At 42.6% G+C, this 24,986-nt stretch overlaps 2 protein-coding genes across 4 annotated transcripts; both read left to right on the top strand.

Moving 5' to 3' along the window:
* Positions 1–134: 134 nt before the first annotated feature.
* chaf1b (chromatin assembly factor 1, subunit B) lies at positions 135–10,377 on the top strand. Its single transcript, XM_086092093.1, has 14 exons — positions 135–238; positions 463–610; positions 1,677–1,809; positions 2,460–2,580; positions 2,717–2,820; positions 2,905–3,001; positions 3,081–3,165; positions 5,327–5,420; positions 5,521–5,590; positions 5,684–5,775; positions 5,864–6,023; positions 6,734–7,294; positions 9,029–9,111; positions 9,995–10,377. Exons 2-14 carry the CDS (start codon positions 485–487, stop codon positions 10,096–10,098), a joined length of 1,830 nt encoding a protein of 609 aa, XP_085948219.1. The 5' UTR covers positions 135–238; positions 463–484; the 3' UTR covers positions 10,099–10,377.
* Positions 10,378–11,408: 1,031 nt separating this feature from the next.
* On the top strand, positions 11,409–24,662 carry LOC147164556 (uncharacterized). 3 transcript variants are annotated; one of them, XM_086091647.1, is made up of 8 exons: positions 11,409–11,570; positions 11,698–12,583; positions 16,700–16,773; positions 16,968–17,196; positions 18,976–20,891; positions 22,027–22,245; positions 22,992–23,126; positions 23,535–24,662. In XM_086091647.1, the coding sequence occupies exons 2-7, from the start codon at positions 12,322–12,324 to the stop codon at positions 23,094–23,096; spliced, it is 2,805 nt and encodes a 934-aa protein (XP_085947773.1). In that variant the 5' UTR covers positions 11,409–11,570; positions 11,698–12,321; the 3' UTR covers positions 23,097–23,126; positions 23,535–24,662. The 3 variants fall into 3 exon arrangements, with proteins under 3 accessions (XP_085947773.1, XP_085947774.1, XP_085947775.1); XM_086091648.1 differs by having other exon boundaries at positions 11,445–11,629; XM_086091649.1 differs by lacking the exons at positions 16,700–16,773; positions 16,968–17,196 and having other exon boundaries at positions 11,446–12,583.
* Positions 24,663–24,986: the final 324 nt, after the last annotated feature.

The following is a 24,986-nucleotide window of genomic DNA, read 5'->3' as shown; positions in this document are numbered from 1 at the left end:
ATTTATATTTATTTATTAGTCATGACTCATTTATAAACTAAACTATCTTCATTATTATCCAAACTACAACCGATTAGTGCTGTGTTTGTCGGAATAACTCGCCTTCGTGAATGTGTCCTAACACCGCCTTTTCCGCATTGTTATCCAATCATCGACGAGTGTTGGACCGGAAGTTTTGAACAGCCTAAACGCGGGAAGTTGCTCAGTGCTCACATTCTACAGCCGGAGGACAGCAAAGGTAAAATACCGAATTCTACCGAGTAACCATATTAAAACGTTTGTATTTATTACAGTGCGTGTATTCGAATTGTCATAAAAAGTGTACATTCATCCATGTCTTAGTGTAAAGCATCTAATGTACGCTACTATTGTCGCCCAAGTGGCGGTGGGATTTTAATTGACGTTCGTCGTCTTTTTAAAACCGTAATCATAACAATGACAGTAAAATGGCTTCCCTCGAAGGTCAGTGTTGGATTGAAACAAGATGAAGGTTGTAACTTGTGAGATCGCCTGGCACAACAAGGAGCCAGTCTACAGTCTGGACTTCCAGCACAGCTCTGATGGACGCACTCACCGTTTGGCCACTGCTGGCGTGGACACTACGGTCAGGGTGAGTGGAAGACAATTTTCCCTTTTAATATTGCACAACGGCTAGTCGATATGGCCCTTAATATTCCATGTTATTTTTTACAGAAAAGTACGATTTTGATTAAAGAAATAGCAAATGACACTGACATTATCCAAATTATTCTTATTCTCCTGCCATTTTATTTGTCTTGATACAAAGTTTTTCCAGTATTAGCTGTCATCAACTTTTACAGATATAACGAAAGTAGCCTACATGTGTTTTTCTTAAAAACAATTTGAAAATGAGTTATTTCTCTTAGGAGAAAAACAATCCAATTTGCTCAAAACAATGTAAACAGGGTCCTATTTAAATTCACGTTTTAAATGCTCAGCAATTTAACAGCATCATTCTGCCAATCGTACATGGGTGGGAAGTGTAAAGCCCTTTTCACATTGCACTTGGTTTTTGTGGCATTCACTGCAGGGCAAGGTGCAGGACAGCACAAACCGGGCACAAGCTTGTCCATACATGATACTGGTTGCAAAGCTACCAAACATGTGCCGCAACATGACACAGTCGTGAGTTGTGCATGTGACACAAGATAACCTGTACAAAATATTTACTGTTTAAAGTTTTCAGCATGGTAAAAAAAAAAGACCTGCTTTTGCAACATAAGACACAGTTATTTTGTCCTTCTGGGCTCCTTTCTTGTCATACAACAACAACAACAAAAAAGTGATAATGATTCGCATAATCGTTGTCAATTGGAATTAAGTTTACTTTCTTTCTAGCTTTTTTTAAATTTATTTTATTTTCAGTATAGGAGTCAGGAAAGTCTTTAAATATAACCAAATGGCTTAGTTGGCATTACCGACTGTGCATATGGAAACTGCTTTTTTTGCTCACAGCTATGTTGTTAGTGGAAGCAGTGCACATCAGCACAGACAAGCTTTTAACCATGGAATCTGCCAAAAAGAATAGTCCTAGCAAATAAACTTGAATCAATTGCTTAAATCAAATAATGACCCAATTACATTCAGCTGTATAGAAAGCATGCACTGTGAATTTATGTGGACGTTCATGCCTTGTTTATACCGTGTTCATACAGCTGTGGAAAGTCGACATGGGCTCAGATGGAAAGGCAGTGGTGGAGTTTCTATCTAACCTGGCCAGACACACAAAAGCCGTCAATGTGGTACGCTTTAGCCCCAGTGGAGAGCATCTCGCCTCAGGAGGAGATGGTACGTCTAACACTAGACTACAGTATATATGTCCACTGATGTAACAAATATCAAATGTAGGAAATTCAGCAGGAATTTTGCTTTTGCTTTAATATGAATGTTTTGTTTTTGTTTTCAAGTACCTTTGTGTAATGAGCCCTTGGTCCAGTTTAAATGTTTAAACACACAGATAAACATGTAACTTTTCTTATTACAAGGGGATTCGCCACAAATAGTAGGCCTGCTCTTCATGAATAATCAACTGTCAATAATCAATCATTTTATTCATTCGACCTGAAATCCTCAAAAATAGTCAAAGCACGCTTTACAATTAAAACAACTTGTTAATGTTCTCTCAGCATGAATAAAAGCAGTAAAATGGTAAGCAGAAACATATTAAGTAGCTGGTTCCTCACCTTCTGCAAGACAAAAATGGATGTGACTGGATTTTATCTCTGTCAAACAGTTCTGTCTGGTTTTTATTTGTTGATAAAAGTGTCAGTTCAATACATCGTCATTTTTGTCAATGTGCAAACTGTGCATCTGTTTTTTATTAGTTTTCATGTCATCGGGGGGAAAAAAAGCTTGTTGACAAATTAAATCAACATTGCTCACAACAAAAGTGCTATTGAATTAACATATGACCTCCATCTATTTGTTGTTTGGTTCAGATGCAGCCGTTCTGCTATGGAAGCTCAATGACAACAAGGAGCCGGAACAGGCACCCGTGTTCCAGGAGGAAGAAGACGCTCAACTAAACAAAGAGAGCTGGTCTGTCGTCAAGACACTGAGGTACAGAACAACAATAATGGCATTAATTACCACCATTAAATCCTGCTTTGTTTGTACACATTTTTAAGATCTCAACCACTAAAACAATGTTATATCAATTTGATGGCCCACTTAACTCTGCGCGCCATGATTTTAGGGGCCACATTGAGGATGTGTATGACATTTGCTGGACCCGCGATGGTAACTGCATGGTGTCTGGTTCTGTAGACAACACAGCTATCATGTGGGACATCAACAAAGGTTTGCTGTGAAAGCATCAAAACAAGTGAGCATATATTCCAAAATTTGATCCTGTAATTTAATTTACCAAATGTTTTCTTTCAGGACAAAAACTGTGCATCCTGAATGATCACAAGAGTTACGTGCAGGGTGTGACCTGGGATCCATTGGGGCAGTATGTTGCCACTCTCAGTTGTGACAGGTACCCGTTATTAACCACAAAGGCTTAGTCCATTTAATTGACAGCTGTGTAATATTTTTTTGATAATCCTCCTTTTCAGAGTAATGCGTGTGTACAGCACTCACACAAAGAAGAAAGCCTTCTTTGTAAGCAAAATGAGCTCGGGCTCATCTACAGATGGAGAGGTTAGTACACAGAGGGCATGCTTTAGTCACTTATCAACTTTGTTACAATTATACATAGAGGTGTTAGTTACCTATTTGAATTTGTCATATAAATTAACTTAATATATTAGACACTTTTTTGATGATGCTAAAATGATGAGGCTTTGTTTTTATCAAACTCTTAAGCACTGATTTAATAAGATTGCAAATAGTTCGCTCACGAATAACAGATTGCACCTGCTGGCTAATTGTGCAAAAGTGGTGTAGACTGATACTGTTGAATTTAAAGAGGATTTTGTACTTTAGGTAGCACTGATGGGTTTTTACCCTCGACTACTATCATTTACACAGTTCGGCGTAATAGAACTGTGTTAGTTGAAGAGAAACAAACGTTACTGATTTACAGAAAGAAAGTTAATTGCTCACAACATTTTGCGGAGGCGAGCAACCGCATAAAAGTCATCTTTTGTTTGATTTGTTGCAACTTGTCCAGTGTGCAAAGTTATTGGATGGATCTGCCCACTGCCTAGCATGCGTAACATTTGTGTTTAAAACTTAGGAGAGGCCAGCACCAATTCTCATTGTGCGCTGAAATAACCCAGATTCAGAGTTTGGTTATTTTGAGGTGGAAAGGGTGCGGGTCAGTGAAGGCAACCAACAGTACCGTCCATGTCTCACTTTTAAGGCCACTGTTTGTTACATTTTTGGTACGTCTTGTACATAAAGATAAAACAATATATATCTCTCCAAATTGTCTTCATTTTGTTTGTCAGCAGAAACTGTTTTATCATAGAGTACAGAATATTTTAACAACTCTTTTGAATGGTAAACTGCCTTTTTACTAATTGTATACTCCCTACAGTCCAGTAATTAAAAATACGTAGAACAAAATAGGCAAAAATGTATACGTAACAAAAAAACACTACTTGTGCAACGATCGAACCACGCTTGAGTAACTGCCGAGGAGGGTACACCCAAGTTTAATTAATATAACATGGAAGGAACATTTTCATGTAATGTCGAACCACGATACATTTTCAACCACAGAAAAGGGCTGAAAATCTTAAGCAACAATGCTCCCTCTGCAGGTGTTTCCAGTAAGTATTAATCAGGAACAGGAACAAAGAGAGGACTGTGGTCATGTTCCTCTTGTTTCCTTTAAACTACAGGACAGCTTTCACGCCACACTCGCAGACTGTACTTGTCGAAAGCGTTTACTCTCCTTTTACTCTGGTCATTGAATTCAACAATGAAATTGACAATAATTTACACTGGAGATTTAAATGAAGCCAGTGCTTCTTCGAATTTTCATCTCTCAAATCCTGCATTGTGCTGGTGGTTTTACAGCATCCGTGAGCTACACTTTGAAGGTACAGTAACAATTGAGTGGCCGCACATACAGCAGAGAGGCTTTAATTACAATGCTGACATCTCTGCCTGCTCTGACCTCCTCTGCTCAGTTGATTGTAACCACTAAACTTGCAGCCTTTGCGATTAGCAAATCAAATTTTATGAAATAGTGATTATATTGCAAATGCAACTAATTATTCAGCCCTAATGCCATCTTTTGTGCTTTTATTTTACTGTGATAAAAATAAACACGGGCAGCATGGTAGAGTGATGGTTAGCTAATCTGCCTCACAGTTTTGAGGGATCTGTAATCAATGCTTCACTGTGCTGTCTTGTAAATGTAAAACTTCTCAAATTGCAAGAATACGTTTGTGTGCCGTTGTAACCTCGAAATATCATAACTGCAGTATATATCTACACTTTTAGACCGTAATTGTAATGTAAGAAAGTAGCTTACCCATAAGTGCAAATACAAACAAATGATGCCAGTAAGTATGTTAACTGAGCATTCTTGTGCAGCGTGACAACATATTCATATACTGCACTGATCATAACCTTGAAATCAGGCATATATTTATCTATGTAAAAAGATGACCCCTCGTAAGTGCATCTTTCAGATTTAACTACTGCCCTTGGTCACTCTTGAGGAATTATGGTGACGGTTAATCTAATTAGGTATAAGAATGTACGTTCATAATACAAATATGTAATTATTGTAACTGCAGTTCTAAAGTGCCAGCGAAGCCTTAGACCTTGGAGGTGCATAAGTGCTTTGATAAACTTTGGAGAAAGGTATATGAACACATTTCACATGCCATTTGCATCTTTGCAGGTCAAGCAGCACCGCATCTTCCATGACGACAGTATGAGGTCTTTCTTTCGACGACTTTCCTTCACACCAGACGGCTCCTTCTTACTCGCTCCAGGTATTTGTGCAGCGTGTTCTTTAGGGACATTGTGACAATGGTTATTTTGTGGATTTGAGGTGTTTATTGAAATATTTTCACTGTCCTCACTTCTTCTTAGCCGGTTGTGTGGAGGTTGGGGAAACAATCACAAATACTACCTACATATTTTCCAGAAAGAGCCTCAAGAGGTAAAATGTGCCAATTGATATTGTTGAGTATTTTTTTTATATATATTTACTGTATCTAATGTACTTGTTATTGAAATTGTTGTCGTCTTTTAGGCCAGTTGCCCACTTGCCATGTCCAACTAAGGCCACGTTGGCTGTGCGCTGTTGTCCAGTTTACTTTGAGCTGAGAACCAAGAAAACAGACGGTAAGAATACTTCCCTAGCTGTAGCTTTAAACTTTTATTTGGATTCTCCCATTTTGTCTAATAAATGCTTCTCCGTTTCCTATCACAGACGGTTCGATCGAGACTCTTCCCAATCTGTTTAAGCTGCCGTACCGCATGGTGTTTGCAGTGGCCTCCGAGGATTCCATTTTCCTGTACGACACGCAGCAGCCACTTCCGTTTGGCCTGGTGTCCAACATTCATTACCACACACTCAGCGACCTCACATGGTAATGGAACGATCTTATGCATAATAATTGGTACCAAAGATATAGGAAAATACATATTTAGTTAAACTGGTCTTAAAGTGTAATGAGTGACTTATTTGTTACACATTTTACTATAAAATGATATCTATTCTCTACAGAATTTTTCCTCGGGCTAATGTCCAGAACGTTATAAGGTATAGCATCATAATTAAGTTTTGCACAGAAATGGAAGAACTAATATAGAATTTTGTAAGATAATTTGTGTTGAATAAAGTTTACATTTTGGACTGCAGGTTAACACGTTTGCATCACAGTTGAGAGGTTCGAATCTTGGCTTAGACCGGTTTTGGTATTCAACTACCAAAACTCAACTAATCAAAACAACCATCATAGCCTCAAGCTCATACAAGTTAAACTTTTTTTGGGGGGACCGGCCATAGTTGGGTGTTGGGGCATTGGTGGGGAATTGAACAAGCAGCATGTGTGCCCTGTAATGACCTGCGACCAGTCAGCCTTGGTTTATTAAATGTATTAAGAACACTTAAAACCAAGGGTTACATATTATTCCATGCTATGCCGCTTACCAACACAATGTTTTTAGGGGTTCAGGAATCCAAGAAGACCATCAATTTGTGATCCAAGAACATGTTGGTTGTTCATGGGGTCTGTGACGTAAATGGGGAATGCATATTGTACCTGTAATTCTATCAATTGCTTCCATTTTGTCTTAGGTCTCGAGATGGCTCCTTCCTGGCAGTGTCCTCCACAGATGGCTACTGCTCCTTCCTGTCCTTCTCTCCAGGAGAGCTGGGAACTCCACTGAAGGAGCCGCCCACTCTGGAAGTATTCACCCCTACCAGCGCTGCAGAGAAAAAGGGTAAAAAGACGCCAGCAGCCCGAACCTCATCCCCCGTGTCCCAGCCACCGAGCTTGGCTTCGACTCCCACATCCCAGACCACACCGGGCAGAGACGGCAGCTCCTTTGTCAGGACCCCGGATGAGAAGACAAAATCCAAGCCTAGGCCTCGAAAGATCACCCTCAACACACTGGAGGCCTGGGGGAAGCCCACCACTCCAAAAAACAAGCCTCCCTCTGCCCCTCAGACGCCAATGTCTGGAAGCACCAGTGCACCGTCAACTCCTCAACCTCACGTCAACCCGCTCACACCCAGCTCCTCGAAGAAGGTCCCCCGCCTCACCCCGCTCACTCCTACTACACCCAAAGTCCTCAACAGCACCAACTTGCCCACCACTCCCAAAGGTGTCACGGCGTCAAAAGGACCCACTCCAAGGTGAATATGAGAGTGAAACCATGAGTCTATTATATTACTTTATTAAAAGGAACCCTGACTGTCATGACAAGTTTGCTCTAAATTATGTATTTGGTTGTTACTAACATAACGATGTGATTAATTTTTCAAGAATTATTTCCAGTTTAAGTAATTTTGTAGAAACTTTATTTGGACATACGCCGCCATTGTGTTTTTTTTTACATCACAACGCATTCAGTGCGTAGTGACGTAGAATAGCGGCGACTCTCTGCCGAGCAATGTGAAATGCCTACATAGAAAGCAAGTTAAGCCTCGTAGCGTTCCTTAAGAAACATGCGCTCGGGAGAATCACCCTCCCCCACACCGTGCTCTCGTCATTCACCAGATGCGTTCAAGAGTTTTGAGCGTCCCGTTAGGAACGCTACGAGGCTTACCTTGCTTTCTTTATAGGCGTTTCACATTGCTCGGCAGAGAGCCTACCGCCATTCTATTCATTCGCACTGAATGCGTTGCGACGTAAATAACAAATAATACGTCCAAATAAAGTTTCTACAAAATGTATACAACTGGAAATGATTTTTGAAAAACTAATCTCATATCTCACCAAATAAATAATATAGATCAAACTTATCATTACAGTCGAGATTCCTTTTAAGATCCTCTTAGTCTCAATTAAAGTCATGAAAAGATTCAGAAATGCTACAGTGTCAAGGTCTACAATATGTGGATTATGACTTTGGCTATGGAGGCTTTGAACATGTATAGTATTGTAGGGCATTCTACTGAGATACTTCTAAAATGTTGTCCTCATGTAGCTAAATAAGGGAAACAAAATATTTGAAACAGCTCTCAGTATGATGTGATGCAATTCTACACAGTTCTGCATATTACATCCACAACAAAGCAATTTTAAGTTAATGACCACTCTAGCCAGTTCACTCAATAGATTAGTAATATGATTTTTAGAAAGGTTTAATCTTTTCCGCGTTCTTACTGGATCTCATTAGACTGTGAAAAGGCATATAAAGTATATGGACAGAATATATTAGAACACTGGCGTGACCTACACTGCCGATCCACAATGATAAAAAAAATCTACAGAAGGGAATTGCACACATTACACCTCCTCCCCCCCTATATTGAGGGAAGTAAAGTTAATCAGATTACCCCCAAATTTGCAGGTTACAGTAAATACAAAGGTTGATGAGATTTTACAAGTCTCTGGACCTCCAATAGAAAGGATGAGCACTCTCATTTGGTGTTTTGATCATCAGTCCCATACATTTATTAAACGTGGATCTACTGGCTCAGAATAAACATCGAGTCATCGTCATTTATTTTACTCCGCGTTGAAACATCTGCATTCAGAATGTGTCTTTAAATGTACCTTCTGAACATAAATACACGTGGAAATGATTGTAAAATGTGTGAAATAGTAATCTGTGTTGTCAAAATAGTGGGACTTGACGTCAATTGCTTTGTTTTGGTTGCTGTTGGAAGTGCTCAACTCAGAACAAAAGCCTTGTCTGGTTTTAGAGTGTTCGTTGGACCCCCTGTTGATTATCAAATAATCACTGGGGCTCCTCACAGACAATGGAGAGTCTGTGCAAGCTTTTGTATTTAAATGTGTAACTTGAAACTGCTCTTTCACAGCTGACCATGGCTAGTTTTGCCACTAGACAATGAATAACTGAACAACACTATGAATAGCATGAATTGACTTCTTGCAATTAATTCATTTATCTTTATTTCCAGGCGAGTTTCTTTGACTCCCGTTGGGTCGCATACGGTCAGTTCGCAGTTCAGCTCTCCAGCATCTACTGAGAAAGCTAAACATGGTTAGTCTGAGTTATGGCTGCTCCCTCTTTTTTTGTTTGGTTTTTGGATGTGACTTTTAAATAGTTTAATCTAGTTAATAGTTGTACCTTTTCAATATACATCACTGGTATAGATGGATGAACACATTTGTGTTTGTTTGTAATTAATAAATAATAATTTGGGGGAAATAAAGTTAATTTGGTTAACAATAGTGTGCCACAGCACCCTTGTGCTGCATAACAATGTATTCTTATGCAACGTAGCTCATTGCTGTACGTAACCTCAAAACCTTGTAATGGGTACCTTGTACCAGGATAGTCATAAACCAAGGACACCCTGAACTTAATAGAGAGCAGAATCAATAACAATTTGAACCACCTTCGTAAATACCCACCAGTACCATTTCCCTGAATTATAGTATGTCATTCTCATTCATTCCGTTTTCAAAGACAAATTATGAATATGTTGCAAAAGGTCCTATTTGTTACTTAAATCCTGTTTCTTCCTTTGCTCATGCGTAACACCTCCACAATGTTTCACTGGAATCAGGAAAGTATTGCAGGAGGCTCTCTGTTTACAACAGCCCTGACATGCGACATTTCGTGGCTACAAACTTCACACGACGCAAGTTGTCATAGTTACACACATACGCATTCTCAATTGGATTGTTTTGTATTTGACTGAGAAATGTTTCATAAAAATATTTGCTGCAATTTCTTTACTACTGCATTAGTGTTGGTGAGTGACAGGCTACCAAAATATAAATTAGGTTGGTTGCTGTAGGAATCTAACTATTTCATAAGCCAAAGACCCCCTGTAGATGTTAATAACTGATCAAAATGGCTTGTAGACTAGCCATGTGTACTGTTACTCTTAAATTTTCCACTTACCTTCCTCCTCCAGGACGCCCTTCTCCTCCCACTGATCCCCTCTGCCAACCTCCGGAGTCCAAGCGGCCCAAGACGGACGACGATGTCATTGCGACAAGCAGCGTCACTCTGCCTTAGTGTCGCCCATCATATAAACATGATTGTTACTGACGTCATGATGAAATCATCCTGTGTGTAATATTGCAGTGCCATTGCTATTGAGATGGTAACGCATTCACGCATGATGCACTCAAATGTTATCATTAATGCTTTGAGTGAATGACTTTAAGGATTACTGTATGATAATTTTATACTGTGGCATGTCTTCAATTAGCACATAACATTTTGATCTTTAAATTCTTAATTCTGTTAGTAATAAACAAGTACTTGAAGATTTAGTGCTATATGAACTTGGAATATATCGTACTGTATTTCCTGAGTCTTATTTTGTTTATCTGCTTTGCGAATGAGGTTTGAATTCACAAATTGTAATGTAAAAGTGATTTATCCACTCTAGTCAGAGGTTTAGTGTATAATGAATTTCTTCATTCAAAAAATAGCCAACCAAATCAGATTTTTTTTGGGGGGGGGGGGGGGGGGGACTTCAATATTTTTTTATCTATTCATTTTCTAACGAATTTTAAAGAAAAGAAGAATTGTGGATCGCTGGAGCCTATCCCATCTGATTGAGTGAGTGGTAGGGTACACTCTGGACTGATCGCCAGCAAACACAGGGCGCACATACTGTATATAGACAGATAGCCATTCACATCTGTGGACTATTAAGAGTCTTCAATTGACCCCCTGGAAAAAAATGCATGTTTTTTTGGAATGTGTTAACCACTCATACACAAAAAGCCTGGATCCCAGATTATAACCATAAACCTCAGAACTGTTACAACAGCCTTGGTAACCATTCTAGTCAGCTTCTGCCAACCCCTTCATTCAACTTTAAAAGTGTTTTTTTTTAGCAATGTGAAAAAGCGTTATTGGTGAGTGTATTATTTTATAGATTTTTGTGATACATAACTTCACAATTAAAATGTAAATAAAAACTCATTTAAGATCAAATATGTAACAAGTTAAAAATATATGTGTATGTTTTTCATCCTATACACATATGTAAATATATTCTACAGTAGGATAACTGCGAGTAAAAATGTGAACGTGTATTACTAACACAAGAACAAATGTCATGTAATTGCTCGAGTTAACCGTTTCTTATTTTAAGTGTTAAGACAAAGACATTTAGATGCATTTCAATCGTGAAATAATTATAAAAATATTTAAACAAAAATACCACAACATAACTTAAACGTATACTTGGAAAACATTATTTGCGTAACGTTAAACTTCGCTTTTTTAGTAAAGTCACCCACTTGCTATTGGTATCCGTCAACCGAACATGATTCACACGAGGAACGGAAACTAAAAGATTGACATGTCGGTCAGCCAATCATAACGACGCTCTCTGTCTTTTAACGTTATGTGCACGATGTGAAGGCGGGGAGGAGTTGGTTCGTTTAGGCTGATTAGCAACAAACAGAAGCTTGCGAGTTTAACATTTGGATTATTTGACCACTGGATAGGATTTTTCCGCCACCGGAGCGGTATGAACTCGCATCCGTGTTATACCGAGTCCTGTCGGCACGCTTTTCGGCGAGGCCAGGTGGCTATTTGCAACATTTGTGAGCGCTAATAGCGGAGGGCAACCTCGCTTTTTTTTTTTTTTTTTAGGTCGTTGGAGGTGGCGATGGTGAGCTGATAGCTGCGTCATCATGTTGCTTCCGACTCGAGTTGGTCGAAAGAAATCTCAAGTTAACGCCGTTCGCATTGATCCTGCTCCGGGGGCCACTCCCGACCACCTGAGTTAAATGCAACGCGGACCGCCGCCCGGGGGGAAAGCTTGCTAACGGCCGGGGACCGAGCGAGGCGGCTGACTTTACATCACTTGGCATTATTGGCGCGATTCCTGGGGTACATTTGTTATCTCCACTCGAGCGAACAGTACCCCCAAAACAAGTCTGTCGCCACAACAACGATGTGACCGTACCATTTGTTAAACATGAACTACAGCCATATAAATGTTACATGTTTGGACGAGGGTGAGTGATGCTCTCGATAACAACTAGGCTACAAATCAGGAGCATCCACTGAAGTGGCTTTTGGCACTTTCGCCACTAACCTTTGATGAGCTTTAGAAGAGATTTTCCAATATTTTTTAACGAGTTAGCTGAATAGACAACCGATGTGTTATCAGGGTGTCTCTAAGTATTTTAAGTTGGACTTTAGGGTGTTTTGACTGGCCTATTCAAAACGAGCAAAGTTCTATCAGGGTATACAAGACTCAGACAAGTAACGATGGCCGTGAAGGGGACGAATTGCCGCTCCAAGACGTGGTCGAGTGTGACTGGCGAAATGAACTGGTCGCCGAACTTTGAATGGATCAATGGGCTGCTCTACCGAAGGAAGTTGGAGAGGGGTTTCCTCAACTACCGGCAGGTTTTGGACGAGGATCGGAGACTGGACTCAGTCGCTTCCTTTCACCGGCGACCACCCGGCAAGCGTCATCTCACCCTGGAGGAGACCTACAAATGCGTGGCCGAGAACTACTGGTGGGAGGGTAAGAACGTCATCTTACAACCTTGGATTTATCTCAGAAGTATTTCAAGGCTTATCGTCACGTGATATAAACGTTAATAAATATATTTTGGTTGTAGTGATCACACAATTGTGGATAGAGAAATGTACATTTTCATTGACCCAGACACACATCCATCCATTTTCTGTAGTATTTGTCCTCATTTAGGTCATAGGTGAGCTGGAGCCTTTACCAGTAGGATACACCCAGGACTGGTCGCCAGTCAATCGCAAGGGCATCTTTAGTACTTGAGAAAATTCTCACAGATGCAGGGAGAACATACAAACTAGTAACACAAGAAAGCCAGAGCCAGGATTGAACCCCAAATTTGCTAACCACTAGGTCACCCTAGATTGATGAATTGATTAAAATGTTTGAGTTTAGATTTATATTCCTTTTTTTTTTTTTTTTTTTTTAAGAGCTCAGTATTGTTCATTCGGAAATGTCATCATCATTGCTCTTTTTTTTTTTTTTTTTTTTTTTAATATATATATATATATATATACACATATATACATACATATATACATATATACATACATACATACATACCTTTTTTTTTTTTTTTTTTTTTTTTTTGTGTGTGTGGGTGAGTATGTGTGTGTGCGTGCGTGCGTGCGTGTGTTTGTTAGCTCACCAGAAAACCTATTAGAAAAAAAAATCTCATACCGTTCACCTAAATCGAACACCAGGAGACCCGAGGGGACCGAAGAAAACCAAGGAAGGTGAAATCCAGCACCGACCAGACACCCCCCACCAGAACTCCTCCCCAGCCCAAGAAACATCCAGACCCCAACAAATCCAAAAAACATAAAGTCAGGGAGGCCTCAAGAGACCAACGGAGAGACCGAGAAAAGGAAGGAAGGACAGACGAAGCCGCGTGAGATCCGAGACACCAGCCTCCACCGATTCAATAACCTGAGGAGGAAACAGATTGTGTCTGAGTTTCGGTAGATGCTGGTGTGGTGGATCTGGCATGCATGAAAATCTCCACCAAAGAGGGGAGCCGTCGACCCCCGCCGGAACAGAGCAAGCGCAACACCTCAGGGCCCCCCAGGCCGCGGCAGCGCCAAAGGACGACCCCCGGGCCCCACCAGGGCCACCGGCCGGAGAGCAAACCCAGGAGCAGGAGCGCCCCCCGCCCCAACACGGCCCGCGCCCCCGGCCCAACGCAGCAGGACGGGGCACTGCAGGCCCACCAGGCACCCCACCGGCCCCCAACCCCCGCCCCCCACCACCCCCCGCCCCCCATCCACCCCCCGCCACCCACCCCAACCCAGCCCCAGCCCCCATGCCCCCAATCCCCCAGACACCCCCCACCCCCAGCACCCCCCCACCCCGCAACCCCCACCACCGCCCCCCCCCAACAAAGCCGCCCCCCCCCCGACCCCACCCCGACCAACCGGCAGCCCCCCAACCCCCGACCCCCAGCCCCCGGGGACCACCCGCACCCAGGCACCGGCGCCGAAGAGGGGCCGGACAGCGGAGCGGAGAGGGCAGCCGCGCCCACCCCACCCCCCGCCGTGTGGAAGGACGGAACACCGGGGGCAGAAGGGGGAGATGGGGGCACCGGAGGGCGGCCGACACCCCCGAACCCCAGGCCCAGCGGGGGAAGGCCCCGGTCGTCACCCCAGCGTTCTTTGTGAAAATTAACCCCTGTTACTGAGTCCGCCAGCTCGCGGACTGGCGAACTCTACCCCTAAACCGTGAATGTGACCCCACCCAGTGTATATACAAGTGTGTGTGTGTGGTGCATTAAAATTAGGAGCAGGTGAACCGGAGCCGATGGAAATGATATTCCCACGCTCCGATCCACCCGCCACCCAAGCATGTTGCTGAGTGTATGTGGTGCATTAAAAAAAATAGATAGGGCGGGGGGGGGGGGGGGGCGGGTGGCGACACGGACAGGGGACCGCAGCACTGCTCTATACTGCGGCCCCCAACCGATGGCACCCCCACAAGCCCCCCCCCCCACCCACAAGTTGTGTGGTGTATTAAAATTGGAGGGGAGTTGTAGGGTGAAGACGGTGTTTCCACCCTACCCCACCCCCCAAAGTGTGTTATGTGCCCTATGTGTCTATAAAAGTGTATTGTGCAAACCTAGTGTAGTGAGTTAAGAGGTGTGACCAGCGGGGCCCCCCCCAACCGGGCGGGGGCAGGAGGTGCACCGGCCCACCAAGCCCCCACCCACCCCACCAGGACCCCGGCGGGCATATGGGACCCGTCCGGCGGGGCGATAGGGCTCGCCCCCCGGATACTGGGTCCCGCCCGAGGTGTCAGGACGCCCACCGGAGCGGGGCGGGCACGACACCAAACCCCAGCCACCCCCGCCGGCCCCCATAGCACCGAGACCCGGGCCATGGATGGAGCCCCCGGCCCAGGGGAGGGGAAGGAAGGCGTACCGGGGAAGGGGAAGGGAGGAGGGAAGGGGACGACAAGAAGGGCAGGGGGCAGCGGCAGGGACGCAAGGAGAGGGGGAGAGGAGGAGGAAGGGCGACGAGGGAGAGGGGACAGGGAGGCGGAGGATTTATATTCCTAATACCAAAGCTATGATGCACAAGGCAACATTTAGTTGCTTCTTATGCATCGGGATTCGGGGCCACCATAAACCAAATTTTTCCTTTTCAGTTTGTCAGTGGTGTCACGTCAGGATATGGAATGAGGCCAAACCTGGTTGCAAACCATAGTTCTAAACGGCAACAAGGAATGTATGCGTAACTGTGGTTAAAATGGCCAATAACACCTCAATCAGATTATATTCTCATCCAGTCATCAATTTGTAATTGATGGTAGGGCTGGGCGATTTTAATCGATTTTAATCTAATAAACCCAACAAATATTTATTTCAAGGTTTCATTTATTCAAAAATAATTCCTGTGCAAAATGTTAAGACAACAATAATGTATACTGATTCTAAATTTGTTTTAACATAAATGTAACATTCATAGTTTGTGCTTAATTTCCACAATTAAGTAATTTGCAGTTATTGTAAACATGTCTTGTAAACCACCCATCCAGCATTCTCTGCCACTTGTGCAAAATTGCAACTCACAAAAAAATTTAATGTAACAGAACATAAGAACAACATATTTTAATAATCCAGAAGACAAAATTCGATTTCACGATTTAGCAAATTTTCAACGATGAGATTTTTAAAATAACGATGTATCGAATACATTCGATTTGTTGGCTAGCCCTAATTGCTGGTAAAGTCGTTGTGGCTGTGAGGTTACCAAGCAACAACTCCTAGCGAACCAAATATAGTTCCTTAAGGTATGTGCTACTGTATGCAGTCTCTTCTGTGTATTTTGGTTGACAGTAATGACGCTTATCCTCATTCGGATCTGCGTGAGCTAGATTATATCCCAACTGATTTGGGGCGAGAAGCAGAGTATGCCCCGAACTGGTTGGCAGTTTTTTAGCCGCGGACATAAAGGCAATCATTCACACTCACATTTACACCTATGGACAATTTAGAGTCTAAAATTGCATGGTTTTTTTTTGAGTATATGTGAAGAAGCCACACAAATACAGGGAGAACACAAACTCCACACATGAAGGCGGGAGCCGGGATTCGAACCCTGAACTGCGACACAGACGTGCTCCCTCACAGGTCACCATGCAGTGACACAAATTTCATTATAATCAGTAGCCACATTTTAAGCTCTGGTGGTGGACCAATGCCCGTTTGGCCTCAGCCTTTTGTGGACATGGCCTCTGTAGTTTGTAGTTACGAGTGTACAACTGCACAGTATTATCAAGTACAGTATAAATGTTTTGTCTTTGTAGCTAAATAAAGTGACCCAACTGGCATCTTGTCAAACGCTCATTTCAAAGTGGAAACACAGACAGAAGTATTTGCTAAAAGAGCCCTTTGTTGTACATTAGTCACCTACTATTCTTGGCGTATTTCACTGACTGGTTTCAAATTTTCTAAGTTTCAATGTGCTTATTATTATTACTGTAGCTTTCAAACCTACAAGGATCATAGCGAAAAATATGTTTAATATTTTGTTATTTTAAATGAGAGGTGCAAAAGTTGTGCCCACCCCTCTAAAAAAAAAAAAAAACCTTTGTTGACCTTTGTTGTTGTTGCAGGGATGTACTTCCACATCAGAGATTTCGTCCTGGACTGTTCTGAGTGTCAGAGCCAGCAACACAAGAAGACAGAGGTGAGCAGCAGTTGCAATATTGAGAAGAAGTTCAGAATCCTCCTTTTCCTTCAACCTCACACATTTGGAGTTTACACTTGTTCATTCTCATCTTCTCTCACACTTGGTTGTCTCCGACAGCGCCTTATTTGTGTCATTTCCGCAGCGGAGCCCTTTTTTTCTTTCCTTTCCTTAAAATCCACCTCTCTTCCTAGGAGCTCGGCGTCCGAGGATGCGTCACGAAGACGATGGTGTCGCACAGCTCTGACCTGCTCAAAAAGCTGAGGAGTCAGCGGGAGGCAGGGATGTTCTGTGACATCACTGTGCGCACTAACAGGCAGTCCTACGCCGCACACAGAGCAGTGCTGGCAGCCGTCAGCGACCACTTCCAGGAAATCTTTACAGAGATGGATTCCAGTATGAAAGCAGACATAGATCTCAGTGGTAAGTCAACATAAGAGTCAGCATATGTCACATTCACAGATTTACAATCAAGTATTTCATGAAAACACACACACCACATGTAAGTTTTTTTCACAAAAGTTACTGTGTTGTAACGGTTTGAAATGTTCAGACAGACCTGCCCAGAATGTCTGTGTCTGAGTAGGTTTGTGTAAATGTAATGTAGGAGATCGACACTATTCAAGGAGCATATAGGCAGTAAAGCTGCTGCGAATTGCAAAAATCCTGGAGTAATTGGCACCCCCCTTAAAAATGTTTACTGTTGCTGATATTATTTGTGTAAACTAGAAACGTACTCCAATTTGTGATGCCAAAAGCCTTCAATAACATTTCAAGATCACGGAAAAAAATGCAGCGGAAGTGCATGTGCATTTGCTTCACATTCATTACCAGTTGTCAAGCAATAATGAGGACTTAGCTTGTTTGTTACTTAGCTTTAGCTTTTTAACTATTCAGCTAAGAAAAAAAAACATACACATGCAGCTGTAACTTCTGTTCACAACCTAGATGGAACTCAGCATCTCCTATACGTACATAGGTCAATAGTGGAATTACTACGATACCTTCCTATTAGCCAGGGCTCTGGTGGCATCTTAGGGCGAACGAAAAGAGAACGCCAACAATATACTAATAGGTCAGTTTAAACTACTATTATTGACATTTGTAGAAAATAAAGGTTTAATTGCAGGAACTGCCAAGTGATTGTGGTTCTAGCACACTCACCTGTTATTTTTATTCACAAAGCATGATACTTAAATTTCAGTTATAGTTTTGCCTACATTTTGGACTTGGATTTAGAAAGAGTCAAAAATTTGATTTTGTTTTCAATTAGCAATATAAACCCCTTTTTCCACATCCATCCATTTTCTGGCGCTTATCCAAGGTTGGGTGGCGGGGGCAGCAGCTTTAGCAGGGAAACCAGACTTCCCTCTCCCCAGCCACTTCGTCCAGCTCCTCTAGCGGGATCCCAAGACGTTCCCAGGCCAGCCGAGACAAAGTCTCTCCAGCGTGTTCTGGGTCGTCCCCGGGGTCTCCTACATTTAAAATACTCTAAATAAAAAAAGAAGAAGAATTAGCTTTGACCTGGAAACAAATGAAAACAAATATTTTACTGTAATAGTTTTACTCAATTCACACACAAAAATGATTTCTGCTTTTCATTCAATTTTGTCTCTGAGGGTTCCACAGTAAAAAAGAAAAGAAAAAGAAAAGCAAATTGGTAAACTGGAGGATTACTGTAAATATAATAGTCACTTTCTATGATGAATTTGATGCACCATCATTCATGTTCCTCAGCATGTAACATGGTTTAATAAAGTAAAATGACATTTTCACAAAGCTCATGACGTCATCATAAAGCGTTTCATTCATATTTACTTTGGAATCAGGGTCATTCACAATTTTATTATTGTTTGATTCAGTCACTCGCCAATGGAACTTAATTCAGCGCAAGTTGACCTTTTATTTTTTTTTGTTTATCTGCTCAAAACGTTTCGTTCATTATCCTAGGAAGAAAAGGCTTCCATCTTAGAACCCGTACTTGCCAGAAATTTGTAGCGCTCCGTTAATGTTCTTTTGGGAGTTAGCAAGGGGTGAGGTCATAAAGGAGCGGCAGTTGAAAGCCGTTTTCAATGTTCTTGCTAGCGTTGCCCTCCATTAGCTCTCTGTTCTCTAATTTAGACAAAGCGTGTTTGTTGTCTTGCGCACCGGTCAACCCCACGCTCCACGTATCTAACTGAAGGTTCTGTCTCCTCCACTCAGGCTTCAGCGAGGACAGCCTTTTGTCTCTGCTGGACTTCTCCTACTCCTCCACTTTGTGTGTGCGCTGGGAGGACCTCCCCGAAGTCATCACCATGGCCCGCCACCTCGGCATGTGGCCTGCTGTGGAGGCCTGCTCTGCTCTTATGAAAGAACACCACAACATTGTTCAACCTAGCCGGGACTTAAAATTGGACTACGATGGTGTTTGCAGTCAGCGCCATCACCAACAGGCGGAAACCAAAACCAAAAGGAAAAGGGAATTGGAGGATAACATTGGTGGCTTCCACTTAAAACTGGATACATCGGATGAGTCTTTGGAAGGGAGTCCGAGTTGCAATTTGCGTAGGACGCCAAATTCCAAAGTTCATAACGGACTCCCCATGAGTCCTTCACACCGGATGAAGCTCATGGACTTCAAATCGCCTTCCTCCAAGAAGAGCGCTGTATCCAGAAATATTGGTAACCCACAGTCCAAAAATTACTCCCCCATAGCACCATCTAACACCCGCCTTCTCCGCTCAAGTCCTGGTGCTGCTCAGAAGGTTCAGAGATTACTGCCCATGCCGGATAGCCCTCGACAAAACCGCAAGTCGTCCGCCTCCAGATCCAGTCCGGTTTGTAGCCCTGTCAGGGTGAAACAGGAAGTGGAAGAGCTGGGAGTGGATGAGGAGGACTATGCAAGAGCCCAGGAGAAGTACAAACTGATGCTGGTTCTCGGCCTCCAGAGGACAGCCCTTCTGCCCCGACCGGAGGATCTGATTGGCTGGAGGCAGAAGAAACGACTCAGGAAGCTTAAAGCCAACAACTACTCGCTAACCAAGAGGCGGAAACCCCGTAGCACTCCCCCAGTGCAACCATGCAGTGCTGTGACATTGTCTCTTCCCATATGTGACCCTGTTAACAGTCTCGTACTCAACAAGGGGGGGAAAGCCAAGTCCAGTGGCCCACCTGTCCCTGAAGGAATTCGAAAGAAACATAAGCCTAATAAACAAGTCCCTCCTAGCGACAGGAGCATGCGAAGTAAAGGAGTCTTACCTGATATGTTCCGAGCGGGATCCCGGCCTGGCTTCAGTGGGAGAGAGCTGCGACGGTCTGTGAGGAACGGTGCTCGTGTCCATCCTCCTGTCCACCAGCCCCTGCGACGTATCTCCAACAAAACTCCAGTGAGGAACAAAGTCAGGATCAAATCAGAACCAACTGAATACTCAGTCTCAGGTCTCTCTCTTGCATCAATCAATCAACCTTCTCAGAGAGCACAGGCCAGGAATAACATTACCGTCAAGACACTTCGCTACAACAGCAGCCGTCCGGGGACAAAAACAAAGCCCAGGCCGGGTGGCACAAAAGAGGAGGCAAAGCCACGGGGCAGGCCCAGGAAAGTGTTGAAGGAGGAGATGAACACTGACAGACAAGTAAAAGGCGATCAACCCGGTGATGGGTTCCAGTTCTCCGAGAACTCTCCTGCCCCGGCCATCTACAACCATCCTTTGTACAAAGTCATCAAAGAGGAACCGGCAGATCCTGTGCCAGTTGGCAGCCCTTTCTTGGATCCGCCCTCACCAGACCTGGGTAAGCGCCAGAGCAAGCCCCCCATCAAACTACTGGACTCAGGCTTTTTGTTCAGCTTCTGCCGGCCATCCGGGGCACCCATGGCGGCCATCAAGAAAGAGGAAGAGAGTGTGGATATCTGTTTGACGCGCTCTGTGTCACAAGTCGGCGAGAAATTTGGAATGGGTCAGTCCAACCACAGGGAACTGAGAGCCAGAGGACCGCCACCCACCTTGTCGGTGGTCAAGAAAGAGAAGGTGGAGAGGAGTGTGAGCCAGGCTAGTGTTCAGAGACTCAGGTCCAGCTCCCGAAACAACACTCCTTTGGCCAGATCCAGAGGGACAAAGGCTACGCAGATCATACCAAAGGTAGGTGGGGGGTGGGGGGTGGGGAGGTTGCCGTTGGTTCAGATCAATACTTTTATATAGTATTAGGATCTTGGACGGCTCAGCGGAGCCAAACTTAACATGAAATATTTACCTTTCACATGAAATGTGAAAAATCAGAGGCTTCCATTATGAAAACATTTTTACACTCACCATTACGATGAAGGAATTCACTTTATACCGTATAGGGGTGTTAAAAAAAAAATAATGGATTCGGCTATATATCGCGATATTACAGCGCACAATTCTCGTATCGATTCAATATGCAGCCAAGATCAATTTTTTATAGAAATATTCAACAAAATGTCTTAATTAGGGTTAGGGTTCACACTTTAAGCATGGAAGAATGTTATATTAATGGAACATTAAGCCTTAAAATTTGATTTCAATGCTGTTCAAACATAAAACAGACCTGTTTGTTACATACAGTGGCTCACAGTTATAAACCTGAAGTACATTTTTTATACAAATGTACAAGATTACTGATTAGTATTTTTGAAATTTGAGTTTTGTTTTTTTTTTAAATCACAATAATTGACTTATAGATTCGTATATGTATTAATTGGAATCGAATCAAATCGTGACCTATGAATCGTGATACAGATCGAATCGAAATACTAGGCAATTCACACCCCTACCGAATTTCAGTCTTCAGACTTCGTTTGAAGCAGTTAAGCCTCTGACAAATATACGGAAAAATATTTTATATCATCTTAAATCTGTGTACAAAGAACATGTACATTAACCAATTTTTTTTTGTTCTAATATTTTATTTTTATGTACAGTATTCCACATAATTGCATATCTCTATGTTTGAGAGCTAACAGTAGGTCTTGCAGTATCCGTGCATGTTTAGAGTAATAGCTGTTAGTTTTGATAATAGGATGTAATTTTCTGTCATTGTTGTAAGTGTTACTTTACATAGTGAACATTTACTTGAGGCCTATCCTATTAAGAAAATTGTGAATTGAATCAAAATCACAATATCTGTCAGAAAAATTGCAAATAACCTTTTCCTAAAATGGTTTAGCCCTCGTTTGAGTCTTGCGTATGTACAATCTTGCTTGAGTGAAACCTCACCACAAACAATCTTTGTTTTTGTCTTGAAACCCATCAGCAAGAGCCTACCGCCATCCCCTTGAGCAGCAGGGGCTGTGTCGTATTGGACTCTGTTCGCCGAGCAAGGCTAAAGCAGCTGCGGGGCCCACGCAGCCAGGCCCCCAAAGCCCCGAAGGTGGCCCACTCTTGCACGCAATGCTCCTCCTCCTACCGGGACTGCGATGCTCTCATCATGCATCGCCTGCGGCACATCGAGGGCAAGCACTGGCCGTGTCTGGTAAGTCCAGGCCCACTTCATCCTCAACCAGGGATGTATATTGGACCCTCAGAAATTGGATATCAAAATAATTATTCATTTAGTTTAATAATTGTTGTCAGTTAAACATTGCACCTCTACAAGGCTAATATATTGGTCCCTTCACAACCGTCGTGAATTGACAGAATTCCTAATTATCTGTTAATCAATTATGTCCATCCCTACTTAACACGAGGGCCGAGCATGGGATCAAAATTGATGATCATTTAGAGGAGTGGTCCCCGATCTTTTTCCCACCACGGACCGGTTCATAAAAGTCCACGTCTTTCTCCGTTGCAAAGAAACTTTCCAAATATCTCTGTTTTTTACTCATTTTGCCAACTTGTTGATTGGCATCAGCCGTACGCCACTGAGATAATTAGCATCTTGACATGCGTCAAGAGTCCGTCGAGAGAATCCAATCATGTTTCAAAATAAAATATTTTTAAGCCTTGGCTAATCAATTAACCGGAAGTACAGTACTCTGCGGCCCAGGACTGGTACTTAGCCCGGTGGTTGGGGACCACTGATTTTGAGTGTCTCCCGTAAGAATGGTGGCCTGCTAATCACTACCCATAGATTGAAATTACTTCCAATCGAGTACATTTGCAATCCGGGTAAAAAAATCAATTCATCAATTCCAAAGGTCCACTGTAGTAGGGTATAATTAAAATAGTATTTTTTACTGTTTGCTTGATATATGTTGTCTGACCCCTTCTGCTCTGCAGCTTTGCAGCAAGACATTCTTTCGACTGAGGAATGTACGGAACCACATCCGCACCCATGACCCCAAGTTGTACAAATGCAGGAGCTGCATTGTCGCTGGCTCCTGAGGCCAAAGCGTCTGCTGAATCAAGGTTGAGGTGGGTGGCTGAGATGCAGCTGAATATTATGGAGTTTCTTCTGGACTGTAAAGTACCACTTAAGATATAAACGTAAACCCAAAATGTTACACTGCGTCTTTGATTTCCCCCCCCTCATATAGATTGAATGTGATTATTGCTTTACTATTTTGATGTGGGATAACGCTGTGCTCCAATCCTTGGCAATTCAACCTGTTTTGTGTGACTTTGTTGGACAATTTTTCCCTAATGTTTGTTGAATTCCTCCTTGTCCTGCTCGGCTACAAGTTTACGTATTTGTCGTAAAACTGAGGAGTTCCCTGTACATATGCAGTTAACGGTATTAGAATCAATTGGATTACATTGTGGTCATCTACACCCAAGTGGAATAATATCTTCTTTGTTTTATTTATTTTTACTTCCCCTTAGAGTCCGACAGAGCAAGTGACGAGGAAGTCACACGAGCAATCAGAAGCTTGTACATAATGGAGCCGTCACCCTCAAGCACAACGGGGTCTGTAAGGACAAGTGACTGTTCTTTTGATTCTAATCTAATCCCGGTTGTATTTAAAAACCAAACCAAGGGCGGCGTGTGTCCGTTTTCCCCCCAAAATCGAAAAAACTTGAATATTACACTCAGGGGGCGGGGGAACATGACGCCGCCGTGCAACGTCGATCCCACATCATCAACATGCTTGTATATAAAAAATGAAACACGGGATTGTTTTAACTGGTTACCGTTACATGGTGTCATCAATCCTATGTGTATAGCTGAATTTGGAGTTGGTTTATCTTTAGCCTATGTTGTAAACCGAAGAGCTGGTGATGAATTTGAAGGTCGGGCGGGAATACTTGAAGCCAAGGGTGGGAATACTTGAAGTGTTTTGTTGGGTGGGTAGTGTAGTCGAGGCGGTCCTTTGGGTGATTCAGTGTCCGTTTTGATGTGCTCAACTTCGTAATAACTTCACTCGCCGCCCTTTGTTCTGATCTGCTCGTCTCACATAATAATAATCTGTGCGTAGGGGAGATGGGGATGGGTGCGCGATTGTTTCGACAACACTGCATGTATATGTGCAGTACGTACATGGATTTTTCGCAACGTGACTGCTTCATGATGGCAATTTGATCCATCCCGTCCACCACCTTAATCCAAACCCTTTTCCTTCCTACTGAATAAATGCAATGTGTGCACATAGAGATGTTTATGGTTCACAAATTGATTTTGAAAAATCGTACTGTCTGTAAAGACTGAATACATTTTTGAATTTTATATTGTTACACTTGCTTTAATTACCTTTTTTTTCTTTTTGTTATAGTCTTGACCTCACGTGTTGAGCCAGCATGACAAATGATAGGATATTTAACAAAAATACGAGAGTATTTATATAAAATGCTGGGACCTTTAACGTGTTATTGTCGGGCAAGTAAGTGATTGCGAGTTTTATTGAAATTGAGATTTTAAAATAATGCATTCCTGTGCTTTTTGTGATGGGAAGGGTTACATGTTTGCTCCGGGATGTTCTAATTTGATCAATAAATCTGAGTATATAACATTGAGCGTCTCAAAAGTTTTGCCTTTGTAAAGCAAAAAGTCTTGATTTGTTTGATCCTGTTGGATATTTTTATTAAACAATATCCATCCATGTTTTATACCAGTAGTTGTCTTTAGGTTTGCAGGTGAGTTGGATCCTAGAGTGTGCACCCAAGAGTGGATACAGGTCAGGTGACCCTTGTAATAGTTTGTCATTGAACCTTACGTGCATGTTTTTGGAATGTGGAAGGAATCACGGACATGCCACGCACATACAGGATTCCAGAGCTGAGACTGAAACCCAGAATCTTAAAAATAGAAACAATACTTCTGTACTCTGTTTGAAGGCA

This window comes from Leptonotus elevatus, chromosome 12 (assembly GCF_054856555.1).
Source record: "Leptonotus elevatus isolate MCC_2025b chromosome 12, RoL_Lele_1.0, whole genome shotgun sequence".
NCBI lineage: Eukaryota > Metazoa > Chordata > Actinopteri > Syngnathiformes > Syngnathidae > Leptonotus > Leptonotus elevatus.
Note: the sequence above shows the minus strand (reverse complement) of the source record. Positions and strands in the feature narration are given on the sequence as shown.